This window comes from Heterocephalus glaber, unplaced genomic scaffold (assembly GCF_053883595.1).
Source record: "Heterocephalus glaber isolate CG9 unplaced genomic scaffold, H.glaber_assembly_v1.0 deba00001608, whole genome shotgun sequence".
Lineage (NCBI taxonomy): Eukaryota > Metazoa > Chordata > Mammalia > Rodentia > Bathyergidae > Heterocephalus > Heterocephalus glaber.
This window is the reverse complement of record NW_028258379.1, coordinates 39,340,315-39,366,789: the sequence shown is the minus strand read 5'-3', so window position 1 is coordinate 39,366,789 and position 26,475 is coordinate 39,340,315. Positions and strand designations below refer to the sequence as shown.

Below are 26,475 nucleotides of genomic sequence, written 5' to 3'. Positions count from 1 at the left end.
CACAGTGCACAGGTAATGCTTACTTAATACTGTTTCCTTCTAGACTACAAAGCACTCAGCAAGATAGGAGAGGGGACATTTTCTGAAGTCCTAAAGATGCAGAGCCTGCTCGATGGGGGATTCTACACCTGTAAACAGATGAAGCAGCACTTCATAGGTGGGCAGGCGGAGCAGGCGCAGCAGGGTGCTTGATGTCAGTGGGAATAAACTACTGTTTAATTCTGTGCAACGTACAGTCACATTTCCCTGCGTGGTGAGGATTAGGGGCTAATGTTATGTTTTGGGGTTTTTTGTACTTTTAAATTTTTATTTTTATTTTTTTCTGGTACCAGCGATCAAACTCAGGATCTTGCACTTACTAGGCAGGTGTGGCACCACAGGGCTACATTCCTGGCCTCCTTTTTTTTTTTTTTTAAGTTTTTGGTACCAGCGATCGAACTCAGGACCTTGCTCTTGGGAGGCAGGCAGTGGAATCACTGAGCTAAATCCCCGGCCCTATTGATATAATTTTGATATACTTGAAGATCACATCACAGGGATAGTACCTGTACATAATTCTTTTTTTCTTATTCCCCTCCCTTCAGCCTTTCTTCCCCTCCTTTACAAAAGCTTTGTTTCTATTTTTTCCTTCTATTCTCTTTCCCATTCCTTTTTTTTTTTTTTTTTTGATACTGGGGATTGAACTCAGGACCTTGTGCTTGTGAGGCAGGCAGCGGAACCACTGAGCTAAATCCCCAGCCCTTCTATTCTCTTTTCCTTTTCCCTTCTTTCCCTTCTCACTCTCCCCTCCCTGGTCCTCCTTCCCATTTGAACATTTTCTTCCTACTTCCCAATATTTGTCACCCATTTTGATCCTTATTTGTGCTTTTGATTTCTTAAACGAGAGAAACAATTCAGTATTTAAACAGGTGTTGTGTGACTTATTTCATTTAGAAGTATGGTCTTAAGGGACATCCATTTACCTAAAAATATCTCAAGTTTATCCTTCTTTATGGGAGAGTAGTACTCCATTGTATACAAAAACCACATTTTCTTTATCCATTCATCCAGTGATGGGCATCTGGGCTGTTTCTAAGATTTATTTTGTTATATTTATTTGTTTATTTATTATTGGCTTTTTGAAACAGGATCTGACTATGTAATTCTGGCTGGCCTTGAACTCACTAGCCCAGGCTGGCCTTTAATTCATGGTGATCCTCCTGCCTCAGCCTCCTGAGTGCTGGGTTTAGAGGTGTGGGCCACCACGCCTGGCAGTTTTCAAGACTTAGCTATTACTAATTGTGCTGCCATAAACATGGGTGTGCAAATACTGCTGTGGTATGATGGGCTTTTAACTCTTTCAGGAAAATGCCAAGAATGGGAATAGTTGGGTCAAGTGGAACCCCCAGTTTCAGTTTTCTGAGGAATCTCCACACTGATTTCCACAGTGGTTGTACCAATTTACACTCCTACCAGTAGTGGAGAAGGGTTCCTTTTTCCCCTGTACCCCTGGCAGCATTTGTTATTGATTCTTGATGACAGCCATTCTTTCTAGAATGAGGTGGAATTTCACTGTTGTATTTCTCGAATGGCCAGTGATGTTGAGTATTTTTTCATATTTTTATTTGTCATTTATATTTCTTCATGAGAAGTGTCTATTCATTTCAGATACCTGTTTTTGGATTGGGTCTTTAAATTAAGGGGGTCTGATGGTTTTTTAGTTCTTTATATACTCTAGATATTAGTTCTTTGTCTGAGCAATAGCTGGCAAAAAAACTTTTGCCACTCTGTGGGTTGTCTCTTCACTCTGTTGGTGGTTTCTCTGTGCAAAGCTTTTTAATGAGATGAGGTCCCAGTTGTTGATTCTTTGTAATATTTCCTGTGCAATCAGGGTTTTGTTCATAAAGTCTTTGCCTACACCTATGTCTTCAAGCGTTTTACTTATTTTGTCTTCCAACAGATTAAGTGTTTCTGTTTTAATATTTAGATCTTTGATCCATTTGATTTTGCTTCAGTGCCTGGTGAGAGTTATGGGTCTAGGTTTAATCTTCGGCATGTGGAAAGCCAGTTTTCCCAGACCCATTTATTAAGGAGCCTATCTTTTTTCCAGTGAAGGTATTTGGCCCCTTTGTCAAAGATAAGGTCACTAAATGCATTTGGAGTTGTGTCTGCATCTTCTGATCTGTTCCATTGATCTGCAGGTCTGGTTTCTTTATTGTTTTGTTTTGTTTGCCAGTAGCATGCTGCTTTTATCAGTAGCTTTGTAGTATAATTTTAAGTCGGAGATTGTGATGCCCCCTGCCTTGTCCTTGTTGCCCAGAAACGCTTTCACTATTCTAGGTCTGTTCTGGTTCAGATGAATTTCAGGATTGTTTTCTCTAGTCCTGTGAGATATGATATTGGTATTTTAATTAGGATTTCATTAAATTTATATAACAGTTTTGGAAGTATGTCATTTTTACTATATTAATTCTTCCCTACCCAAGAACAAGGGATATCTTTCCATTTTATGATATCTTCTTCAATCCCATTTTTCAGAGTACTGTAATTTTCAATGTAAAGGTCTTATGCTTCCTTCGTTAGATTGATTTCTAAGTAATTCATTTTTCTTGATGCTATTCTGAAAGGTATTGTTTTCCTAATTTCTCTCTCAGTGAGTTTGTTATTTATGTAAAGGAAGGCTATTGATTTTTTTTTTTGGTACTGGGGATCAAACTCGGGTCCTTGCACTTGCAGGGTAGGCGGCGGAACCATTGAGCTAAATCCCTGGCCCAGCTATTGATTTTTGAGTGTTGACTTTTTTTTTGGTACTGGGGATTGAACTTGGGACCTTGTGCTTGCGAGGCAGGTGGCAGAGCCACTGAGCTAAAAATCCCTGGCCCCTGTCTTTGTATCCTATTATACTACTGAATTTGGTTATTCTATCTCGGAGTCTTTTGGTGGAGTTTTTGGGGTCTTCTATGTAGAGTATCATGTCATCCAGAAATAATGATAGTTTAAATTCTTCCTTTCCTATCTTTATTCCTTTTATTTCTTTTTCTTATCTAATTGCTGTGGCTAATGTTTCTAGAACTGTATTGAACAGGAGTGGTGACAGTGAACATCCATGTCTTATTCATGATTTTAGTGTGAAGGATTTCAGTTTTTGTCTATTTACTATGATATTGGCTATTGGTTTGTTATAGATGGCTTTTATCAGATTGAGATAAATATCCTCTATTCCAATTTTCTGTAGGGATTTTATTATGAATGAGTGTTGGACTTCGTCACATGCTTTTTCTGCATCTATTGAGTTGATCATGTGGTATTTGTCCTTGGCTCTGCTAATGTGGCATACTACATTTATTGATTTCACTATGTTGAGCCATCCTTGCATTGCTGGGATGAATCCTGCTTGGTCATGGTGTACAGTCTTCTTGATGATTTGCTGCATTCTATTTGCCAGTATCTTATTGAGGATTTTCATGTCTATGTTTGTTTATTAGGGAGATTGGCCTGTGGTTCTTTTTTGAGGCGGGTGGTTTGGTACTGGGGATCAAACTCAGGACTTTGTGCTTGCGAGGCTGGCAATGGAACTGCTGAGCTAAATCCCCAACCCTTGTATCTCTTTTTTTGGTTGGATCTTTCTCTGGTTTTGGTTTACTATCAGAGTAATGCTTGGTTCTAGGGCTTCTGACTAGAGCCTGCCACTAGCACCCTGTCTCTCATTTGTGATGGCTGCACCTGTCCCTAGACAATGTCACATGTCCCTGGAGGGCAGAGTCCTTCCCAGGAGAGAACCCTTGGCCACAGCATGCTACAAGGAGAGGCCTGCCAGTCACCCGGCAGGGTGGCCTCATCCAGCGCCTGCGAGCTCAGCAGGCTTGGGGCCATGCAGGGGTCCTGGTGGCCTCTTCCCTGGGGTTTCAGTCACAGAGGCTCTGTCCTGGGTGCAGGAGTGCCCACAGTCTTTGCTCTGCCTGTCCAGGCTGTCTGCTCTCTGCCCACAGCAGATCCATTTCCCAGCCTCACTCCTTGGGGACCAGACCCATAGGGTATCAACTAGATCATGAAGAAAATATCTTGGGCCAACAGATTGGGAACTCCTAGTTTAAATCAAGCTGTTTTCTTGGCTTTGTAGTTTCTAAGTTTGCATTTCTGAGAAGGTTGAGCGCCCACTGAACTGTGGCTTTCCAGTTCGCAGGGACCATGGGCCTATTCCTCAGGGTGTGCCATGTGGGGACACCACAGAAGTCCTGTCCTGGCTCCGCACCATGGGCCAGGGCGCTGCAAGCAGCATAACAACCCAGCAGGTCCCCAGTGGCGCCTGTCACAGCAGCCGGGCCATGATGGTTGCTCCATGTCACACGGCTCTTGGGCTAGGTGACGGGCAGCTGCTATCTGCTGCCCAGTGTGTCCCCAGCCTCCCGAGGCTCTGCGCTCTGGCCAAGCACTGGCCCTGTCTTTCCTCTTGGGTGTTGCCCTGTGGGAGCAGTCACCTGTCCTGCCGTGAGGGAGGATGTGGGTGGATTGTGAGTGACGTGAGGTGCACACCTGCACACCCAAGAGTCCTGCTAATCTCATCGCAGGGAGGACGCCTTCCAGCCACTCCCCAGCCCGCCACTGGAGTGTGGGAGCTCGTGTAGGCCGGGTCCTTCTGTGGACAGCTCCATGCAGCTTAGTGAACTCTTGGACTTACAGGAAGAGAATATAAACAAAACTGTAGTGATGTGCAGTAATGTAGCCAGACTGTGCTCTGGATGCCCGACAGAACACTGAGGCCTCTGCATGTTAAAAGAACAGAATCCTAGGGGCCGGGGATTTAGCTCAGTGGTTCCACCATCTGCCTTGAAAGAGGAAGGACCAGACTTCAATCCCCAGTACCAGAAAAAAAAGAACAGAATCCTGCTGCTGGGCGTGGTGGCGCACACCTATGATCCCAGCACTTGGGAGGCTGAGGCAGGGGGATCTCAGGTCCAAACCCAGCCTAAGCAAATTAGTGACTTAGTGAGGTCCTATCTCAAAATAAGAAACACAAGGAAGGGCTGGGAATATAGCTCAGTACAAAGGCCCTGGGTTCAATCCCCAGTACCGCAAATAAACCTTTAACCTCAATTTCTGGTGGGAAAAATGAACCCTAATCAACTGGCTCAAAATTTGTGAATTTAAAGATTCTGATAATGGATAATGAATATGATTCGATAACCCGGATTTTGAGGTAGACCTGCACTGTGAATCAGCCGTCTGTTTTTACTGCACCCCAGTGTGGAACAAGTGAACAGTGTGCGGGAGATACAAGCTCTGAGACGCCTGAACCCACACCCGAACATCCTCACGCTGCGCAAGGTGGTTTTGTGAGTGAATCTGGGGCGTCGCAGTTTCCTGACTTGGAAGATTGGATGACAACTACTAGATCTCTTTTTAGGAAAAACATGTAGACATTTTTTTTTTTTTTTTTTTTTTTGTGCCTGGGGATCAAACTCAGGACCTTGCGCTTGCGAGGCAGGCGCCGACATTTTTTTTTTTGGTACCATGGATTGAACTTGGGACCTTGCACTTTCGAGGCAGGTGGCAGAACCACTGAGCTAAATCCCTGGCCCCATGTAGACATTTTAAATAATTGCTTTGTGCCTCAGAGAGCAACAGCTTTCATTTCATTTTAATTTTTTAAGATAGGGTCTCACTGTGTAGTCCGGTCTAGCTTTGAACTCACCCTGTGGCCCAGGCAGGCTTGAACCCAGTGATCCTCCTGCCTCAGCCTCCTGGCTGCTGAGTTTACAGTCATATGCCGCTGCGCTGGGCTTCATTTTTTTCTTCTGTCACATTTGTACTTGGACAGATGTGTGCCTGCACCCTGTGGAAATGCCTTCCTGTAGGTGGCCTGTGTCCCGGAAGCAGGGTTTGGCTCCTGTAGCCTGGCTGAAACACTGTGGCCTTGCGTGTGAATCACAGGTGCCTGGGAGGGCAGGGTTCAGGGCCTTGTGCCACCCCGTCCTCACCGTTGACTGTGTTGCAGGGGATTCTCTTTGTGGCCCACTGGCAGAGTACGTTTGCAGACCTTTCAAGAAGGCCTGCACTCTGGGAGGCTGAGGCAGGAGGATCACAAGTTGGAGCCCAATCAGGGAAACTTAGTGAGACCTTGTCTCTACGCACACAAAATTTTTTTTAAGGGCTGGGGATGTAAATGAGTGCAGAGTTCCTGTGTTCAATCTACATTAGCCACCCCGCCCCCCAAAAAGGAGGAGGTAGAAGCACGCCTGTCCTCTGGGTTCCCCCGGCCTGGCAGCCTTCTCCCTGCAGCTCTGCGCTGGCCTCCTGACCTCCCCAGGGCTCTCTGTGTGGGCTGGGGAGTGGAATGCAGATAAAGGAAAACCAAATGTGCAGCCATGGAACATGACTTAGAGTCAGTTTTCTTTGTTGTTTTGCTTAGCCAACTCTCTTTTTTTTTTTGTCTCTCTTCTAGTAGTTAATTTCATATTTTTATTTAATTTTATATTTTCAAACATCTCTTTAAAGAAGGTCATGGCCAGCACTCAGGAGGCTGAGGCAGGAAAGTTGCTACAAGTTCAAGGCCAACCTGAATTTAGTGAGATCCTGTCTTAAAAAAAGAAGCAAAACAAAGCAAAAGGTTTTTAAAATAGTGCTTAAAGTAGGGTTTTCTAGCATTTTAAATTAATTTTAGCTGAAATATTGATTGAAGATAAAAGCCTCTATTGTTTTATGACCGTGCCCTCTTTGTCCGTTGTAGGAGTGCCGTGCATTTACCAGAATTGCCTACGAATGAATTACATATTTGACTGTATTTTTATGATTAAGGTGAGGAAAAAATGTTTTAAAATCCTGCTTTCTTCTTCAGTGACAGAATCTGGTTCTCTTGCACTAACGTGAACTTATGGACATGAATATTTATGAGCTCACACGAGGTACGTAGAACATTTGGGAAGCCCAAGGTCCTCTCTGAAGCTTGTACTTCACAAATGCTTCGTCATAGCTCTCAAAACCACACATCATCATAGTGCAGTGACCTGTACACAACACGGCACAGAGCTGGGTGTGGTGGTGCACACTTGTGATCCCAGCACTGGGAAGGCTGAGGCAGGAGGATCACCGTGTGGTCAAAGCCAGTCCGGGCTACATAGTGAGACCCTGTCTCAAAAAACCCCATCCCTCCAAAACAAACAAAACACAAATTCCAAACAGAAAAAAGCTGAAAACCCTCCACAAAGCTGTACTGTCTGAAACATTGGATGAGACTACCGAGCTGTGGGAATTCTGGCTGAGAAGCTACTTTTGTGGTTGAAGATATTTACAAGTCCAGGTGTTATTGTTTTCATGAAGTGGCAACATGGAAAACAGCAGCCTATCAAAACTAATGCACAGTTATCCCTCAGCATCCTTGGGGTAGCATCTGGGAACCCCAGAGAGCCAAAATTTGAGGGTGTTCAAGCTGCTGATGTAAAATGGCACAGTGCTGCATGTAGCCGTGCACAACCTATGGCATGTTTTGTGGCATCTCTGGTGTGTGTAGGACCACAGAGAGTGTAGGTGCCGGGAAACAGTTATTCTGCTGTTGCTGGCGAGGTGGCGCACACCTGCAATCCCAGCACCTGGGAGGCGGAACAGGGAGGATCCCCAGAGCTCAAGGCCGGCCTGGGCCACATAGCGAGACCCTGCCTGGGAACAAACAAACAAAACATAGTTGATATGCAATATTTTTCAGGAAATGATGAGAAGGAAAAAGTGCCAACACGTTGAGTATAGACACAACTAAAAGACTTCAAACTGAAGTTGAAGTCAAAGATGCAGAACACGGAGCAGGCTTTATTTTATTACGTGATTTAAATATGTGATAGTACATTATTAGCAGTATGAGAGGCAAGTCTGAAAAAAGTTCCAGGGTATGAGTTGGTCAGAACTGTGGGTCTCTGTCAGAAGATAGGACCGGCCTTGTGTTTGGGAGCGAGCGGGTGGTGGTTCTTACACGTGACAAGCCCCTGCGCCCACCAGCCCTCCACCAGCTCCTCAGAAGCGCAGGCTGCAGACTCAGCACCCTGTTTCTCAGTCAGGACTGAGAGGTTGCAACAGGGTGGCAGCAGGGAGGGCACAGACTGCAGATGCAGAACACAGCACAGATAAGCGGAGCAGACAGCACCCTGGAGGTCAGAGAGTACAGGAGGGGAGAAATGCTCACAATTCCTGTTTAGGCTGGGTGTGCACCTGTAATCCCAGCACTTGGGAGGCTGAAGCAAGAGGATCACGAGTTTGAGGCCAGCCTGGACAACATACTTCAGCCTTGTTGCAATTTTTAGAAATCCTGTTTAGCATGGTTACAACAGAAAAGGGTTTTATGTTCAGGAGTAAACTTCATCGACCTGGTGTCTTGTTCCAAACAGTCTGGACAGATGAGGTGACCCTCTGTAGCAGTGCATGGGGGGGACCTCTGGCACCGCGCCACAGCGGGCTGTTTGTGTCGTTGAAAGCTCTGAAAGGTTCTCCATGGCTGCTGTAGAGTCAGCTCTTCAGCCTGTGCGTGTCCTCTGGGGTGCAGAGCGAGTGCAGGCATGAGGCGGAAGTGCAGCAGGAAGCGGGCTGCTGGGCGAGTTTCTCGTCCAGCGGGTGACAGACGCCGAGGGCTGAGGACCCCAGGCTGACGTGGCCTTCTGCAAGGGCAGGAAAGGGGTCTGGATGGAACACAGCAGGGACGAGAGACACGGCTCCCACCACCTAGGCTCCTGGGGAGGGGACTCAGGAGAGCTGTCCTCGCCGAAGCCACAGCTGTGCCAGTCCAGGTGCGGGTGGCCTGAAGTGAGCCATGATACTGGCGCATGAGCCAAATTGGAAAAAGTAAAGGCAACTTGGTCTGATTGTCAATTCCAACCAGCATTTCGGCCCAGCCCGCACATAACTCAGGCTCCATGCCTTATTACCAAGCAACATAATGATTTCGCAAACACTGCTGTGTGAGAAAATTCAGTTGTTTTTGTTTTGTTTTGGTACTAGGGACTGAACCAAGGGCCTGCACACTAAGCAACATGCACAGGGTTTCACTAAGTTGCCCAGGCTGGGCTTGAACTTGCAGACCTCCTGCCTCAACCTCCCGGGTGCTGGGAATATAGGCATGCACTACCAGGGCTGGCTAATTCAGTTGTGTTTTTATATTTCATCAGATCCGACCCACTGACTCTAAGAGGCACCTTTCTTTTTATGTACCAGCAGGAAAGAAGGAATGTTACCCATTGACCTAAGATGCGAAGCTTTATTACTTAGCTGTGAATTTTATCCTCATCAGGAGTTCTCTGTTTTCCCCATGCACTTCGCATACACAGGAAGGAAGTGGAGTTCTGTGTGTCCCAGCGCTGGGCATTGGGCTGGGTGGGACCGAGTTCCATGCCGTTCTCCGCTGAGACTCTGGCCTGCAGGGGCAGCGCTTCTGTCCCCAAGCGCTGGCAGTGGCCGGCTCTGCTCAGGCCCAGGCTGCTCTCTGGGGCAGTGAGCCTGGCGGGCGCCTCTGGGCCGAGCAGGAGAGCCAGGCTTTGGTGGGGACAGAGTCCCAAAGCACTGGGTGGCAGATATGCCACTGTGACACAGCACTGCGTTCACTCGATGGACCAGCGCTCACCACCCAGCTATATCCGCAGGCCTTTTCTCTTTATTTATTTTGAGACAGGCTCTAAGTTTCCCAGGCTGGCCTTGAACTTGTGATCCTCCTGTCCCAGCCTTCAGAGGAGCTAGAAGCAGAGGCATGTGCTACTGCACCCAGCAAAATCTGAATACTGTTACTGGTATTATATACCACATTTTGTGGAGTTGTTGTTTTTTGAGATAGGGTCTCGCTGTGTAGCCCAGCCTGGTTCCGAGTTCAATCCCAGGCACCAAAAAAACAAAACAAAAAATAAAAAAAATAAAAAAAATTTTTTTTAATTAAAAAGGGCTGGGGATGTAGCTCAGTGTGAAGGCCCTGGGTTCAGTCCCTAGCACTGCAAAAAATGAAACGAAGCTAAGAACACTGAGCTCTGAATGGAGCCAGGGAGCTGTGCCCTGCTCCTGCACACAGGGCTGAGAGTCCCAGGACATAACAGGAAGCCCTGGGGAGACGGGCCGGCTGCCCTGAGCATGGCGTGGCACTGCCGCAAGGCATTGTCTGTGGGGACTGAGCTGAACAGGCATCTGCTGTGAAGCAAGGTGGTGTGGCTGGAGCTTTATAATCCCAGCACCCAGGAGGCTGAGGCAGAAGGATCACCGTGAGTTCCAGGCCGGTTGGGCTACATAGTGAGACCCTGTCTAGAAAAACAAATAAATAAAGGGAAGATGGTGTGAACTGTGGAATCCAAAGCAAGCAGAGGGACTTGTGTTGAACCATAATCTCTCTCCTTGAAAATGGAAATCTCCAAAGCTGGCCACCATGGCCCATGCCTGTAACAACGCAGCTACTTAGGAGGCTGAGGCAGGAGGGTCACTTCAGCCCAGAAGTCTGAGATCAGCCAGGGCAATGTAGAAGACCTCATCTCAAGATAAGTACAGTGAAGAGCTCCTCATAGGTAGGAAGCCTGAGAAGACCAGGCTTTAGGTGGCTTCTTGTGTTCTCGGCCAGCATGGTGTTCAGTGTCCCGAGGCCCAGCTGCCAGATGACAGAGTTTAGGGGAAGCCGCGCCAGTGTGCAGGGCTCCAGCGGCGGGCTCTGCAGAGGCACTCCAAACTCCTGGGCTCATCTTAGACGGCTTTCTGCCAGAACTTAGGTCTCCTGCATCATCACATTAGGGGTGTGTGCTCAGATGGGGCGGCAGCCCTGGTAACCATGCCCCACTCCCTTGGAGGCACTGGGAGAAGACACTCAATTCTCTGAGAGGAAGGTCATGCACTACATGTACCAGCTGTGCAAGTCCCTAGACCACATGCACAGATGTGGGCCGGGCTCTCGGCGGGGCGGGGGTTGGGGGGGGCGTGCTGGGAGGGCAGCTCAGACGTGAACTCTGTGTGGGGAGCTGCAGGCGTTCTACTCTCCCTCTGTACCCACTGCAGAAATGGGATATTTCACCGAGACGTGAGGCCGGAAAACATCCTGGTAAAGGTAAGAATTTACAGGGAAGCCCGATGTCGAGTAAACGTGGCTAGGACACCTTTCTCCCTGGGTGAGCTTGCAGTCCCCGGTAGCTGGACAGCCTGTTTCTGGTAGGTTTTTCCCCTTCAAGGTTAGAAAAGGTTTACTTAAGAAATGTCATCATGGGCCGGGGATTTAGTTCCACCACTTCCTTTGCAAGCACAAGGACCCAAGTTCGATCCCTGGCACCAAAAAAAAAAAAAAAGAAATGTCATCAGTGAGCTGGGGATGTGGCTCAGTGACACTGTATCTGCCTGGCAGTACAAGGTCCTGAGTTCGATTCCCGGTACCAAAAAAAAAAGAAATGTCATCAGCATCCTGTCCACCAGCGGGAGCGTGCTGTCCCCTCTCACACTGGAGGCGGAAACTCGGCCTGTCCAGGTTACCATGCTCGAGGCAGGATTGGGTCGTACACCACAGCTGAGTGTGCCACTTCAAAGCTACCTGTGTACCCATGTGTGAAGTGCCATGGGCCGAGTCCCGGCGCCTGTCTGAGGCCACATGGCGGAGAGCACGTGTGGCCTGAGCTGTGGCCTTGGAGCCCAGCGACACTGAGGGGCTGTCCAGGCCGGCACCAGGATGTGGCCTTGCACACCCGTGGCCAGTGGGAGATAGCTCAGCCCTAGCCGGAGCGTGGATGCACCCCCATCCTGGGCAGGCCCTTCAGCCCGCACAGCCAGCCGCTCGTGCCAGTGCTTGGGCTCATTCATTGACAGCAGCTGTGGACTGAGATGCCGTTCGCCCGCTCTTGCAGCAGGGAGTCCTGAAACTCGGGGACTTCGGGTCCTGCTGCAGTGTCTACTCCACTCAGCTGTACAGAGTACATCTCCACCCGCTGGTACCAAGCCCCCAGTGCCTGCTCACTGACGACTTCTACACCTCCAAGATGAACCTGTGGAGTGCAGCCTGCATCTTCTATGAGATCGCCAGGTACGAGCCAGCCCTGCTCTGTCTGTCCCCTGGTGAGGCCACCCTCCGCCTGTGGTCTCAGTCCCCCGGGGTCTGGTTCCTTCTGGTTTTTAATCCAACAGGTTAACTTCTCATAAATCTTCCTTGTGTGCTTTGCCCGTGGAGCCGGCAGGCCTTGGCAGTGTGTGGTCCTCTCTGTTGGGCCTGATAATGAGAGTGACAGATGGACAGATAGGTCCCAGGGAGAGTGGCGGCCTCCAGCCACCTCTGAGGCCTGCCCAGGCCGTGAGAGGCCTTCCCCCCAGGTTGAGGACAAGGGGCTTTGGGAGCAGGCCTGGCCCCCTTGGTCCCCCAGGCGTTCCTGAGTGTGATGATCTCCCTGAAATGGTGAGGACAGGCCGTCCAGCCCTGCTGTTCAGCATACCGCTACAGAGACAGCCCTGATGTTCAGGACCCAGGCCTCCGACCTGACACTCTGATGATTTGTCACTCTGCTGAGTGGCGACTTCCCCGAAGCCCGAGGCACCAGCAGACAGTGTTCACTCACCAAAGCCCTGGAGCTAGCCAGGAAGGGCGCCAGGACTCCCTTCTAGGACCGTGCTGCTGCCTCGGTCCGTGCCGCTGCCTATTCTCTGTGCGCCCACCCTCAGCCTATTCTCTCTCCTGTCACCAGCCAGGCGCCAGCCGGGCCACTGCCAGAGCCAAATTTTGAGCTCTGCTTGGTGGTGTGCAATGCGTGTGGCATTTCTATCCAGCTCTAAAATCTCTTACAAGTCTGTCCTTGAGGCCTGGCCTGACCCCAAACCTGGCTGCACAGCTCTGCTGGGAGCCGGAGGCTGCTGCAGTTGCCTGGTGTGGTCACCAACAGGTCACCCTCAGGGGCAGAGGGCACCCGGGTGGGGGCAGAGCCACAGAGTCCCAGCCCCCGGGTGGCTGCAGGGCAAGGACACACCAGGAGAACCCCAAACGGAACTGAGCGCCTGCCCCTGTCACCCCCAGCCCACAGCCCCTCTTCCCTGGGGTGAAGGAACTGGACCAGATCTCAAAGATCCATGACATCATCGGCACGCCCGCCCGCCCCAAAGACCCTTACCAAGTTCAAACAGGAAGTGTGGGGCCTCAAGAGCTCGCCCTGGCCAGACTGGAGCAGGGCGAGCTGTCCTGGCGCCCTCAGCAGTTCACTGGGCCCAGCTGGCTACAAGGGGGCTGCCCGGGCCCGAGCCAGCTCGTGTGACTGAATCCAGGGTCTTTGCACTGAACTACATCCCCAGCCCTTTTTATTTCATTTTGAGACAAGATCTCACTAAGCTAAGTTGCCCAGCCTGGGCTTGAATTTAGGATCCTCCTGCCTCAGCCTCCAGAGTGTGGGATTGTAGGTGTGCACTGCCATGCCTGCCAAAGCTTGTGTCTTCGAGGTCAGCCGAGTGCACTCTTCATGAGCAGCACAGAAAGTCCTTGGCATTTCCCTGGGGCCCTGGGACTTGGGTTTTGTCCCCAGAATTTCACCTAGCACTTGAGAAGCTTGGGTGGGAAGCCCTCCCCGGCAGGGGCCGCACAGGAGGATGGTGCACCACCCCGGCTTCTGCAGGCCAAAGGGACCCCAGCAGCCCTGGGGCCCTGGGAGGATGCAGATCATAGCCATTCTGGGCTTCGGGGTGTTTTGGTTGTTCTCCTTTTCTTCAGCTTTCTCCTTCTCAGATGAGAAGGAAATATTAATCCTTTACAGGAAAGGTGGTTTTCTCAAGTTTATAACACAAAGGATTCCATGTACACCTTCCCCAGTTTTTAAATTTTATTTTGAGACAGGGTCTTACTAAGTCGCCCAGGGTGGGCTTGAACTTGCAATCCTCCTGCCTCAGCCTTTGGAGTAGCTGGGACTACAGGTGCGGCGCAGTGCTTTGAAGGAGACTGTTTCAGAGCATGTTGAGGCTCAGCAGCAGTAAGCAGGCGGTGCATGTGTCCCTGCCTGCCCCTGCCTGCCCCTGCGTCCCGGCCCCATCCACTCCAGGCTGCTGTCCCATCGTGCTTGCATGGGCAGGGCCTGCCCGTAGCAGATCAGGAACTGTTCCCGCCCACAGGTCCCTTCAAGGCAGGTGGTGATGGCGCAAGCTCCGGACGGTGCATGATCGTTTACCACTGGGCTTTCAATGCAGGTCAAGAGCTATGAGTTTTGATTTTCCTTTTAAAAAAGGGATCAGGAATTCCTCTGACAGCCAGTTTATCCCCGAAGTGCCTCTGTCTCCTGCATGCAGTGATGGCCTATGACGCGGACGAGTGCATCGCTGCCCACCAGGCCCTGCAGCACCCGTGCTTCCAGGAGCAGAGGTAGGGTCCCCGTGCTCTCCCATGCGGGCAGGACCTGAGGGCAGGATGGGTGAGGAGGGCTGGGTGGCTGCTGGGCGATGCCAGGGCTACCACGGGAGCGGCGACTGAGGGGCTGGCTGGAAGCCGCTGTGCCCGGTGTGGACTGCGCGTGTAAGCACTGTGCCGAGACCCTCCGGTTCTGTCCTTTGCCCGTGCACGGGCAATGTGGCCGTGGCAGTTGGTCCCGGGAGGTGCTGCAGGCCCAGCAGCCTAGACACCAGGAAGCGTACTGTAGGCCAGTGTCCATTCGTCACCACAGGGTCTCCTTACAAAGGCGTGCGAAACAGAAAAGTCCCCTCAGTGCTCAGAGCGAGTTAATAAACAGCACAGCTCTCACCTGGACACCGAGAGCCCCAAGAAGCCTCTCGAGTCATCTGCTGAGAGCTGAGAGTGCTGGGATTCGAGGGCCTGCGGCCCCTGCAGAGGAGGGGTCCAGCGCCAGGCCGCCAGCATCCCCGGCAGGGTCAGCCTGGCCTCGCCGCTGCCGCCCTCAGAGAGGCGGCGGAGCTGTGTTGGGCTCAGGCCTGCCGGCCCGAAACACAAAACAAAACAAAGGAAATCTCCTGCTCCTGTGGGAAGGAACACAAGGCAAGTGCGCATGGCACACGAGTCGGTGTGCGTGCGTGTGTGCGGAGGCAACTCTGACAGCCGCGCCGGCCCGGCCAGCTCTGGTCACATGAACGGTTCTGTGCACAGAGTCTCAATCAGAGTCCTGCAGACTGCTTCTTTGGAAAAAGATGTTTATTAAACAATTTTAATTGTCATAAAATGACTAAAATGGGTTTTAAAAATTAAGGCTCTTCTCTTTCTGTGGATTGCCAGAACAATGTAAAAATAATATCATCAACCCTGCCCGACGCTTTGTTCCTAAAGTTAAATTTCATAGATTCCTAAACATTTTATGATTAAGATACAAAATTGGACTATAAATGACAATTAATGGCCATCTGTACTGAACACACTCTCTGATCTGGTGTACAATATTCTAGTTGAGTGGTTAAGAAAAATATTCCAGTTAAAGCATCAATTTAAGTTCAGCGTTTGAAGTCATTGCTCCCCATGGTCATGATTCCCTAAACTGCAGGATCGCTACCCAGGGCTCTACGGGCTCCCTGGAGGGTGACGGACTCGGCTGGCAATTAGTTTGATTATATAGTTTTAAATGCTCTAAGGTGAATTATCAAATGACTCGGAATTACATGGCATGCAGTATCCAAAATTATGGCTCTGATGCATTTAGATTTACATTAAGAGTAAGAAGTGTCATTCACATTCATTGTACACCCCGCCCCTCCCGCAAGAAAAGAAATCACTACCTATTCAAGTTCTAGATCTGGTGCAGCATTAAGGGTTAAAACTTACCACTTTACCAGGCCTTCCCCATGTGCAAATAAATCCCTCCTGACAAGCAGTGACTATACAGTCTTCAAGAAAAATTAACACGGTCAGTCTTTCGTGTGCTATCTTTTTACAGATCAGTGGCTCTAACAAGGGAACGTCTTCCATCCGGGGACACAGGGGCGTCCCTAGAGTTTTGGCCGAGTCTGTTTTGGTTTTGGTAACGAGGTTCAGTTTGTCACTGCTCTTGCTGGAAATGTGCCCCATGCTGTGGTTCCGCTTGTGGTCTTTCTCGTGGTGCCTCTCCTTCCGGTCGTGCAGCGAGAGGGTGGCGAACTTGCTGACCCCGGATGCGATGGCCCCGTCCATGACACTGCTTTTGCTGCCAGCGTTCGAGACAGCCGCATGAGGGAGGCTGTTGGACCGCGGCAGCGGTGGGGGCACAGAGTTCCCGGGCGTTGTGACGCTGTTCCCGTTGCTCCCGGCAGGGGGACTTGTGGCATTCATGACGTTGGTGTGTGTCCTTGCTCTCGAGAGTGGCTGGTGGGGGAAAAGGATGTCTTCCGTAAGGTCCCACAAGCACAGCTGTGTGTCCTGGCCCACCGAGCCAAACCGATAGGTGACACTGACGGGGCGGCTGTCAGTAGAGTTCCGCTTGGACAGCCGCGACTGCGTGCTATTGGCTCGATCTCTGCCAAAATGAAGAAGGTCCTGGAAGTCCTCGTCACTGCCGCTAAACTCCATGGGGTCGCTCTCTTCTACGCTAGTGGTGTAGGGATCGAACGCCACAACGCTGACCCAGGACTTGTGCCCGTGGCCTCTCGCTATCACTCGGCAGTCCACGAAAGACCAGACTGTCACCAAGTCGTCCTCCCCGCCCGTCACAATGTACTTGCCGTCCGGGCTCCAGCACACACACAGCAAGCCCCCAAAGTAGCTTTTCATCGTACCATGGAGCTCCACGGAGTCGAAGTTGAACACCCGCAGAAACCCGTCCTGGCTCACGCACGCCAAGAACTTGCCATCTGGGGAGAAAGCAAACTCGTTGAGGGCCCCCTCGCCCACCGTCCACTTAAGGAGAGGGTTCCTCGTGGATTTGCTCTTGCAAGTGTGCACGGCAAAGCTCTCTCCCTGCTTCAGGAGCTGGTAGTGGGGGGCTGTGGTGCCACAAGTGTGCTCCACATTATACAAGTACATGTTCCCACTCGAATGGGCTACTAGGAAAAGGCTTTCCGAGCCGGGCACCCATTTGACACAGGTTACGCGTGCCTTGTCTATTAGTCTCTGTGAAGACAAAGGAGAAGAGGTTATCACAAGGGAGCAGTGGAAGGCTCTTCTCTGCCAGCAAGAACACTGCCGGCCTCAGGGGACGTCCACCCAGGCAGCCATCTGCGTCCTGGGTGGCCAGGCAGCCAGGAGTCTGGCCCTGCACAACTGCATTCTAGAGCTGCGGCCGGGGGCCGAGCCACCGGCCATCACCGTGGGCCTCCTCCTCTGCGCCAAGCATCACGCTGGGTGCCGGGTGCCCTGGCGCCTTTCTACAGAGGAGCACCCCAACCTGCGGGCGCTGCAGCTCTGCCGGCTTTCTCTCTGTGCTGTCACTATGGGTCCTGCACTGCTCTGGCTGCTCCAGGGCGGAAGGCAACTCTGCAGCCTCTGCCTGCCACGTACAGGGCTGGTGGGGCTCACTGAGGCGCCCCGCTCGGCTGCACTGGCCTCATGCACCTCTGCATGGATTTCTTCCAGGCCTGGGTGGCTGATTAGCCCGCTGTCGCTGTGCCTCACTCCTGGCCCCACCCTGGCTGCTGCCCTCACAGGCCTGCGGCAGTATCTGGTCAGGAAGGGGGAACCACCCGTGCCCTGTGGCGGGAGGGACCAGGCACAGCGGCCTCCGCCAGGCTGATCCCTGTCTGTGCTGCCTGGTCTCGGACCTTCACCAGGACTCGCCAGCACCGAGTCCCTGCCCGGGAACTCCCCTACCAACGCTGCCACATACCGTCCCGGCTTCACCCAAACAGCCCCCAGGACACACTGAAGGGGACGCCGCCAAGCTGTCTGAGGCCAGTGTCTGCTACGTGTGCTTCTTCACACAAAGGAGGTGGCTGACTTGTTACAGGAGGGAGAAGAAACTAATGAGCCAAGTAAGCTCCGTGCATGAATCTGGGAGCTCAGAAAGCAGGTAGGAAACAAATGGCCCCAGACGGGGAAGACGCACCCAGGGCTCGGGCTGTGTGAGTCAGGAGAAGGTCACTGCGGCAGGGACCACTGCTTACTGCCACAGAAGGGCAGGTCCGGGCTCTTACATTCACAGGCACCGCCCTTGGGGACACAGCCAACACTGCCACCTGCTGCCTCTTCCTCTGCTCCCACTGACCTACCTACAGAAGGCGCCAGCCAGCACAATGCAGCACCGCCTGCCAGGGTTCCCGGGAGGCCTCACAGGGAGCAGCCCACAGGTACAGCAGGGCTGGGTCGGGCTCTGGGGAGGTGGGGAGCCCGGTCCCCATGAGAGCTCTTGGCAGCATGCACTCAGCTGTCGCACCCTGCCAGGTGGCCGTGTCGCAGGGGGTCCCCGATCTCCCGCCAGGCCTCTCGGGTGGCTGAAGAGCAGCTGCTGCCCCTGGCCTTGTACCTCTCACTCAGCAGAACCAACCAAGACCCAAGTTTCCAAGATCCCTTCCCTGTTACTCTACTGAGTGCAGAAAATGTTAAGGACATAAAAACTCCCAGCAGTATGGCTAGAAGTGAATTTTATTTTGCACCTTTAAAAAAAGCGCAAAACAATAAATTCCATTCAGACTCAAAAACAAATCCTGTCAAGTCAAAACCATGTTCCTCTGCCATGGTGAGATGTGCAGAGTGTTTCAGTGAAGTAGTTGTCACTGTGACGACATGGGTACGCTAAAAAAGCTTCCCTGGCCAGGGATTTAGCTCAGTGGTTCCGCTGTCTGCCTTGCAAGCACAAAGTCCCAAGTTCAATCCCCGGTACCAAAAAATAAATAAATAAAAATAAAAAGCTTCCTTCCCAATGGAAGAGCAGCATGGCGGGCACCGGGCAGAGCCTGCGCTGCTTACTGCAGCACTGCTGGGCCGTCTGTCAGCCTCCAGCGCGCTGTCCGGGGCCGCTGTGCGAGTGACTGCAGACCAGGGCGCAAGACCCTGAGCCGTGCTGGTGGAGACGGTTTCACACCTGCCTGCCCCACTCAGGGGAACAGAACAGGTCTCAGGCACCAGGCACAGGGCAGCCGGCAGTGCAACGCCCATCTGAGCACAAGCTCTGGGTGCTGGGCACGGCCGGCTGCTCCACACTCGCCCTCTGACTCTCCGGACTGCCCTGTAGGTGGGTCTGGGCTGAGGCGAGCAGGTGGCGCCCCCGTAATTCACTGTCCTCCCACACCGTCAGCAGCACTGGGGAAGTCAGCCCGTCCCCTCCCTGCTCACGCTGCGCACTCACCTCCACTCCCCTCCTCCATAGTACGGGCCCCCTCGTGCAGCTGCAAGGCTAAGCAGGAGTTTACTGTGAAGACTGCCCCTGGGCGACATGCAGGTAAAAGCCAGCAACCTCAAGCCAGGGCAGAGCTCACAGGTCTGGGGAGCTCGGCTGCAGGCTCCATGCCCTGGCAGACAGCTGGGTCACTCCTTAAGACAGTGCCAGCCACCTCCCTGGAACCGCTCCTGTTCCCTCTGGCCAGATGGCAGCCTGCTTCTCCTGGGGAAGGTGGTGCTACTGCCCGAGACCCAGGAGGAGAGCAGCCGGTGAGGCTTCAGAGGCTGCCCAGCATCCCATTCATTCGCCCGGGCTGGCTTGCCTGTGACACGCCAGGCACTGGGCCCTGGCACCAACAACAGCTCTGTTCCCGAAGCAGGAAACCCGTGTGTGTGCTGGGGGAGGAAGCTGCCGCCAGGAGGCTGAGAAAGGGCTTCTTTCCAGCGGGAACAGCCACATGGAGACAAGGGCCAGACAGCAGCCGAGACAGACGCATCTGGGGATGGGTTTCCGCAGAGAGGACAGGCTCAGGGCCAGGGCCTGTCCTTCAAACCAAGACACAGAAATACCTGGAACTTGCTATTCAATTACAACCAAGTCTGCAGCATAGGCTATATTTTTGTGCCTGAAAATGTCTAGTTAAAAAAAGGGCTCCCCTTAGCGCCCAGTGCTAAGCAACAGGACCTCCTGTCAGATGTGACCTCTGTCCGGAAGGGTGCTGTGAAGACCTCGGTCAAACCCGAGCCCTCTCGGCTGGGGATGCAGCTCAGCAGCGGGACAGCACCTGCCAAGCAGCCCTGGGCTCCATGCCTGTCCCTCGAGGCTCTGGCAGACAGAGGCGGGTGGATGTGAGGGGAGAGGCCACGGGGGTTGGGACACGACACAGGGCCTGAAGTCCTGCATGCCTGAGATGGACTGCATGTGAAACACAGGCTGGCCCTGAGGCCTGTGCGTGGACAAAGAGGGCCGGCCCACTCCCCAACACCTCCACGCAGCTGCTTGCTGAGGTGGTGATGCACACACTGCATACAATCAAATGTATCCTCTCCCGAGTGCATCTGCGCTCACTCCGTCTGTCTACTGGCAGTGCAACAGACAGTGAGGCACCAAGGGCCTCTTTTTGTTTCCTTTTCTATCTTGCAAAGTAGTGGGGTCAACCCTTGCACTGAGCTGTATCTCTAGCCCTTCATGTTTTAAATTTTGAGTCTTGCTAAGTTGCCCAGGCTGGGCTCAAACTTGCAGTCCTTCTGCCTCAGTGTCGAAGAGTTCTGGGATCACCAGCCTGTGTCACCACGCCCGACTGGTGCCAAAGGCTTCTGAACAGAGAAGTAGCGGGAGAGATGCCCTAGCAGTAGGGACGGAACGGGCGAGGGACTGGTTAGGGAGCTAAGACAACATTCCGGGCCATGAACAGAGTTGGCCCACTGTGTGGCTGTGGTGGGGCGGCGGCAGCAGGGGAGGGGAGGCACAGCAGTGTGTAAAACCCCAGGTTCTGCCCAGGAGGCAGCCAGGAAGGCCGCTCTGCAGCCAAGGAAAACAACCAGGAAAGCAAGTGAGGCAGCCACGAACCCCAAGACCCAGCTCTAGGGCCCCTGAGCTCTCCACAGAAGAAGGCGCAGTGAGGAAGGCGGAAATCAGAGGTCGGTTCAGTTCGGCAGTGGCTGGAGGGAGAGGAGGCAGAAGCAGCGGCGCTGCGCGGGCAAGTGAGCCTCCACTCCTGCAGGCGCAAGGTGTCCAGAGCGGTTTTGTGGGCAGCCCTGAGGCAGAGGGCAAGGGGAACAGAGCTGCCTCGGAGAGGGTACAGCACCAGGCTGAGGGTGGGTCAGGCGGCATGCACAGGCGAGGCGAGTGAGCACACGGAAGTCCTGAGGGGAAGGAGGGGAGGAGGCTGGAGGGAGTGGAGGGCCTGGGGAGCCCACTGCAGCCCCTCAGGATGCAGCAAGGCAGAGGCTGTCACTGACTGGTGCGGCCAGGCACCTGCCCAAGTGCCCAGAACCCATCTCAATAACCACTTCCGTAAAAGCAAGCAACAAACCCAACTAAACATAAAGAGCCTTAAACCACAACACAATGTCCACAGGACATTTCTGCTGTGCCAAGATGCCTCCTCCCGGGCCGTTCTCAGGTGGGGAGCTGGCCCTCCGGCACCGGTCTCCCCCAAGTCCTCAGCCAAAGCCTCCTTGCTTCCTGCTTCTGGAAGGCAAATAAATGGACCTGGTTCAGATGTGGATGGAAAGAAAACCCCCGAGTCAATGAGAACACCATACTCGACAGGACCAGCAGACAAGACACCCTGCAGGCACCACGCTTGTTAGAAGGAAACAGGAAGATAAAGCACAGGAAGTGCCACAGCTATACATAGGCCCAGTTTGGACCAAAGCTTCCTGAAGAACTTCACTTTGCTTTCCTTGCTTCTATCAACACAACAAGCAGGAAAGACTTCTTTGGTGAGAGGGGCATGGAGATGCATTTGACAGTGCGGATGCTAAATTACAACAGAAATACTAAAGCAAATGGCTGAAAAACCACGGCAGCTGCTGGAAAGGCCTTAACGTGACCACAGGCAAAAATGGCAACTGGAGGCTTCAATCTTGCAGAGTCTGAGGGCCACCGCCTCTCCCAGGAAGTATCAGGGAAGGGCATTTCAGAGCCATGTAAGAAAGGATCCAGCATCATTTTTGCCAATGTTAAAACTTTAAGGAGTAGATCACTGGGTACTCATTTCCTTTGTTTAAAAAAGGCAACAAAAGGGCCGGGGATTTAGCTCAGTGGTTCCACCACCTGCCTCACAAGCGCAAGGTCCCGAGTTCAATCCCCAGTACCAAAAAAAAAAAAAAAAAAAGCAACAAAACCCAAAGCAGCAGAATTCACAGCGATCTTCCCCTCTCTCCTGGCCCAGCCAGCCCTCTCCTCCCTCCTGCCCTTCAGCGAGACTGGAGCTGAAGGTCTCATCACCTGTCAGCAAGGACAAGACAAGACGACAAGTCCTCTGAGATTTCACACTTTACCACATTCAAAGGACAACCTGAAAGTCCCATGAAGCGAGCACTCTGTGACAGGTGGTGGACATCGTGTGGAAAACACCCTGTGTGAGTCCTCCTCCCCGCCCGTAGCCACCCAGTCATACAGAAAGCAAACTTCTAGCCCCGTGGTGCTTCCTATAGAGCAGCCTGATGAGCGAGGCGGCTCCGTGTCCGAGGCCCGGCAGACACTTCCCAGAGTGTAAGTACCGAGCTCCCACAGACAGAGCTGCCAACCCACACAGAGCTCGACTCAGGAGCTGAGGGCTCAGCCCTGGGGAGCTAGAAAGGACCTGAGCTGATGGGCCAGGCTCGAAGAGGCGCTGCTGGGCCTCATCTCAAATATAAGTGAGGAAGGAAGGAAAGAAGGACTGGGCTGCAGCCAGGGCAAAAAGCCCTGAGTTCACTCCCTACTGCTGCAGGATCGCTAACTTGGGAGCCAGTCTGTGTTCCTGCTCTACTCCCTGGGCCCACAGCTCCCATCCAGCAGGCCCTTCGGGCCAGTGCCCCGGCCAGCCCTCCCTTCCCTTGGCCCTCTCAGTTCCCAGGGGTCAGGGAGCAAGCAGAACTGTGAAGGGGTTAAGACACTTGCTCACATCAAAGAGGAAACAAGGGCCGGGGATTTAGCTCAGTGGTTTCACCACTGGCTGCGCAAGCGCAAGGACCCGAGTTCGATCCCCCGTACCAAAAAAAAAGAGCAAACGAGCAGGAGCTGGATTTGAACTCCCACGGACAGAGTCCGGAGTCCAGGTGTGCAACTGAGGCAGGAGCTAATGGGACTCTCGTCGGGGCAGCCGCCTCTGCTGCTGTGTCTGCCCAGTGTTTCCTCTAACAACTCTGAGCCTGAAACTGACCCACATGTGGCCTCCTGTGTGCAGCGTCCCCTCGAGTGAGGCCAGCTGCAGGCTTCCTCCAGAGCCCCAACTCTAGTCAGCTGCACACCTGACTGGTGGGGCAGGCGGGGGCTCGAGGGCTTCCATCGGGACCCACTCACCGAAGCTTCAGCCCTCCTGCCTGCCTGGTGCCTCGCAGGCTAGTCCCTGGTGGCTGCCTCTCCTGCGCCCCGCCCCGGCTCCCTGGCTCTCGAGTCTGGCTTCCTTTTCTCCCCTTCCTCCTTTCCCTCGCCCCTGCTGGCACCTACAGGTTCTGGGTTTTGTTTAACTTTGCGGTATTAACTAGCAGGGATCAAATAAAGTAGTAGTCAAAGAAGCCACAATGTTAGGAAAAAACCCATTAAGATTTTCCTAAGAATGAAAACCATGTGGGTGTGGCTGCGTGCACCTGTGATCCCAGCACTGGGAGGCTGAGGCAGAGCCCATGTCAAACAATGAGCAGGGTGGGGCTGCTGCTGACCATACGCCCTAGGGAGAATTCTAACCAAGGTACCTGAAAGTGCACTCTGATTTAATGTAACTGTTTGATGTGTTTTATATGTTTTTTGGTCCCTTAGTCTGTGTTTATAATAACTGACTTGGTAAAGATAAAAGAAATCGGATGACTGGCAACCACAATCCCACTGAAAACTTAATTCAGTTCCTGAAAGTAACTTCCTCTAGGGCACTACAATGCCTTCACTTCTTTCTTTCTGTTTGAGCTCATCCCATCTGGAGAGGGGTCAGAGGCTGTCTCCAGAGAGCTAATCTAATGAGCTCACAGAGCAGTCATGTAGTTTAGCAGGGAAGACCTCCCTCTGCATGGCCGGTCTGGTGGATCCTGGTAAAAGGAGTCTGGCACACTGCCATGGGCTCCATCATCTGCATGATTACATGGAGCCTGGCAACTTCTCTTCCAACTGTCTAGGTGGGACCTCCAAAATGACATGGGGACACCTGTAACCCCAACATGCTAGATGTCAGACATGTGGAGTTCCTGTTCCCCGAAGTCCAGGAATGAATTCTAAGGAACAATGGAGGTTAAGAGTGGGAAAATGTATTGGGAATAGGAATAGCTCCTGAGAGATAGGAGGGGTCCTGAATGGGTTGTCCTAGCTCATCCCACTCTTAATTTTCCTTTCTTTTGGTTTTGTACACATATAATTCTTAGATTGCACTGTAAGTTAAAGAGGGGCTTCTGTTTCTCATTTTTTTCCCGTTTTACAGAAAAATTGGGTAAGCAGTTATTTAAGTGTTAACAAACTCACTTGGACACAGAAAAAGGGAGAAAGTCTCCTAGGTGGGGTGGGGCCCTGGGCCCGAGGGACAAAACTCCCTTGGCTAACACGCAGCTGGCCTGAACCGAGCGCTGTGTCCTCCACAGCGGGCAAAGCCGCTGCTCTCCCGTCTCTGCCTCCGGGCTCTCGCCACCCAATGGGGCCACTTGGGACAAGCTCAAAGGGCGACAGCCTGGCGTTTCCACTGGCAACTCACTCACAGCCACAAGCCTACAACAGTCCAGGAGTCCCCTGTGGTAGGTACTGCCTGGCCCATGGAATCAAAATTACATTAACAACTAAAATGGGTAAGTTAATACACATTACACAAATGTTTAGAATGAAACACTGGAATCTGTAAGTTAAAATGTTAAAGCATCAAATGTTAAATATAAATTCAAGTACTCTTGGCTTCTTAAAAACTATAAATATATCTGAGTATATAAATATGTTTTTAAAAATTATTGGTAGATAAAAATGCAGTTTAAGACTACTTTCTTCCTGGGTTTTCAATTAAAAATAAGGTTGACTGGGCTGGGGATTTAGCTCAGTGGTTCTGCCACCTGCCTCGAAAGCGCAAAGTCCTGAGTTTGATCCCCAGTACCAAAAAAAAAGGTTGATGAAAGTAATTTTATAGGCCGGGGATTTAGCTCAGTGGTTTCGGCACCTGCTGAGCAAGCACAAGGACCCAAGTTTGATCCTGGTACCAAAAAAAAAAAAAAAAAGTAATTTTATAAGGATATTCCAAACTGTAAATTTAAAAAGCTGCTGGGGCCAGGGATTTAGCTCAGTGGTTCCGCCGCCTACCTCGTAAGCCCAAGGTCCCCAGTTCAATCCCTAGTACCAAAAATAAAATAAAATAAAAAGCTGCTAAGGGTAAAAGGAAACCAAGTAACTAGGAGAGAAGAAAATATAAAAAAAGTTAGAGGGGTATATTTTTTTGGTTAAAAAAAGAATAAGATGTTTGGGATGAGAAAAGATTTGCATGATAAAGTAGCATTTCTGTCCAAATGACTACACATAGTTCCAGGTTGTAAAACATCCAACCAAGTCACAAAGGGTTGTAGGATCAAATGTTATAAAAATTCTTGTAAAGTGATTAAATTGGCTTTAATTAAAAATTATCTAAAGGGTTTCCTAAAATCAGAATTCAGTACACTGATATGAAACTAAAATCTAATTTTCTATGTCCAAAGCAATGAGGCTTTTGTGAAATAATGACCTACCCTTAATAAATAGCATTTACGGAAACTGGATTAAAAATAAAGATTTTGTGCAAGGTATAGTGGCACACATTCATAATCCCTGCACTATGGGAGGCTGAACCAGGCAAGAAGATCTAAAACTTGAGCCCAGCCTGGGGAAATTAGCAATTTAGTGAGAGCCTTTCTTAAAAAGAAATTTTAAAAGGTCTTAGGATGTAGCTCAGTGTGAAGGCCCTAGGTTTAATCCCCAATACCACCACCACCACCTCTTTAAAAAAAAAAAAAAAAAAAAAAAAAGGATTTATTTATTTACACAATACTGGTGATTGAACCCAGAGCCTTTTTGCGCTGCACTACATCCCCAGCCCTTTTTGTTTTGGTTTTTTACTTTTTCTGTTTTTTCCTATTGATTGAGACAGGGTTTCACTATGCAGTTCAGGCTGGCCTTGTACTCACAGCAATTCTCCTGCCTCAGCCTCCTGAGTGCCGGGATTACAGGTGTGCACCGCTACACTGGCATTTATTAGTACATCTGTGTATATATGTTTACATTCTTTGTAGGGAGCTGGCACTTGTACATACACATCTTAATTCCTTTTCTCCCCCCCCCCCACACCATGAGACAATTTCTTGTGTTTTCTGTTAGGCTTTTGATTGCCTAGGAAACCATGTTTTAGGAGTCAACGTTTAAGTGTCCATCTGTGGCAAGATCTCTTAAATGACAACTTCCTAACTGTGCTTAAAGCTGACCTGGAGCTCTGGCTAAGTAAACAGCATTATGTTAGGGTGCTATACTTGACACCCTACATACCTTGACTGGTGATATATATATACATCTCAGGCTGAAAGGTACGTGAGCTAATGCGTATGCAGTAACCAGTGGGTGCTCTCTTGCACAACATGTTCTGTGTCTGGACCTTGAATATATGAAACAGTCAGTAAAACTT

The 26,475-nt window shown here is 51.3% G+C and overlaps 2 protein-coding genes and 1 long non-coding RNA gene across 12 annotated transcripts in view; 2 read left to right on the top strand and 1 right to left on the bottom strand.

Moving 5' to 3' along the window:
• Positions 1-51: 51 nt before the first annotated feature.
• On the top strand, positions 52-14,763 carry Mok (MOK protein kinase). Its single transcript, XM_021248183.2, is given in 11 exon segments — positions 52-153; positions 5,218-5,312; positions 10,766-10,864; positions 10,978-11,026; positions 11,811-11,872; positions 11,874-11,905; positions 11,908-11,986; positions 12,965-13,046; positions 13,048-13,076; positions 14,119-14,149; positions 14,151-14,763. Coding segments are annotated over 11 exon segments (759 nt in total). The 5' UTR covers positions 52-96; the 3' UTR covers positions 14,295-14,763.
• A 289-nt stretch (positions 14,764-15,052) lies between these two features.
• The window catches only part of Wdr20 (WD repeat domain 20), a 59,652-nt gene continuing 48,229 nt past the window's right edge, over positions 15,053-26,475 (bottom strand). For 7 of the 10 annotated variants that reach the window (XM_087195608.1, XM_004836926.4, XM_021244035.2 and 4 more), the window contains one exon: positions 15,053-16,951. In XM_087195608.1, the coding sequence (XP_087051734.1) occupies positions 15,674-16,864 (1,191 nt within the window). In that variant the 5' untranslated portion in view covers positions 16,865-16,951 and the 3' untranslated portion in view covers positions 15,053-15,673. The remainder of the gene's footprint in view (positions 16,952-26,475) is intronic. The other 3 variants (XM_004836933.4, XM_087195611.1, XM_021244037.2) reach the window with 1 other exon arrangement.
• On the top strand, positions 16,951-25,834 carry LOC110345700 (uncharacterized). Its single transcript, XR_015445182.1, has 2 exons — positions 16,951-18,123; positions 18,218-25,834. It is a non-coding gene; the product is annotated as an uncharacterized LOC110345700 (long non-coding RNA).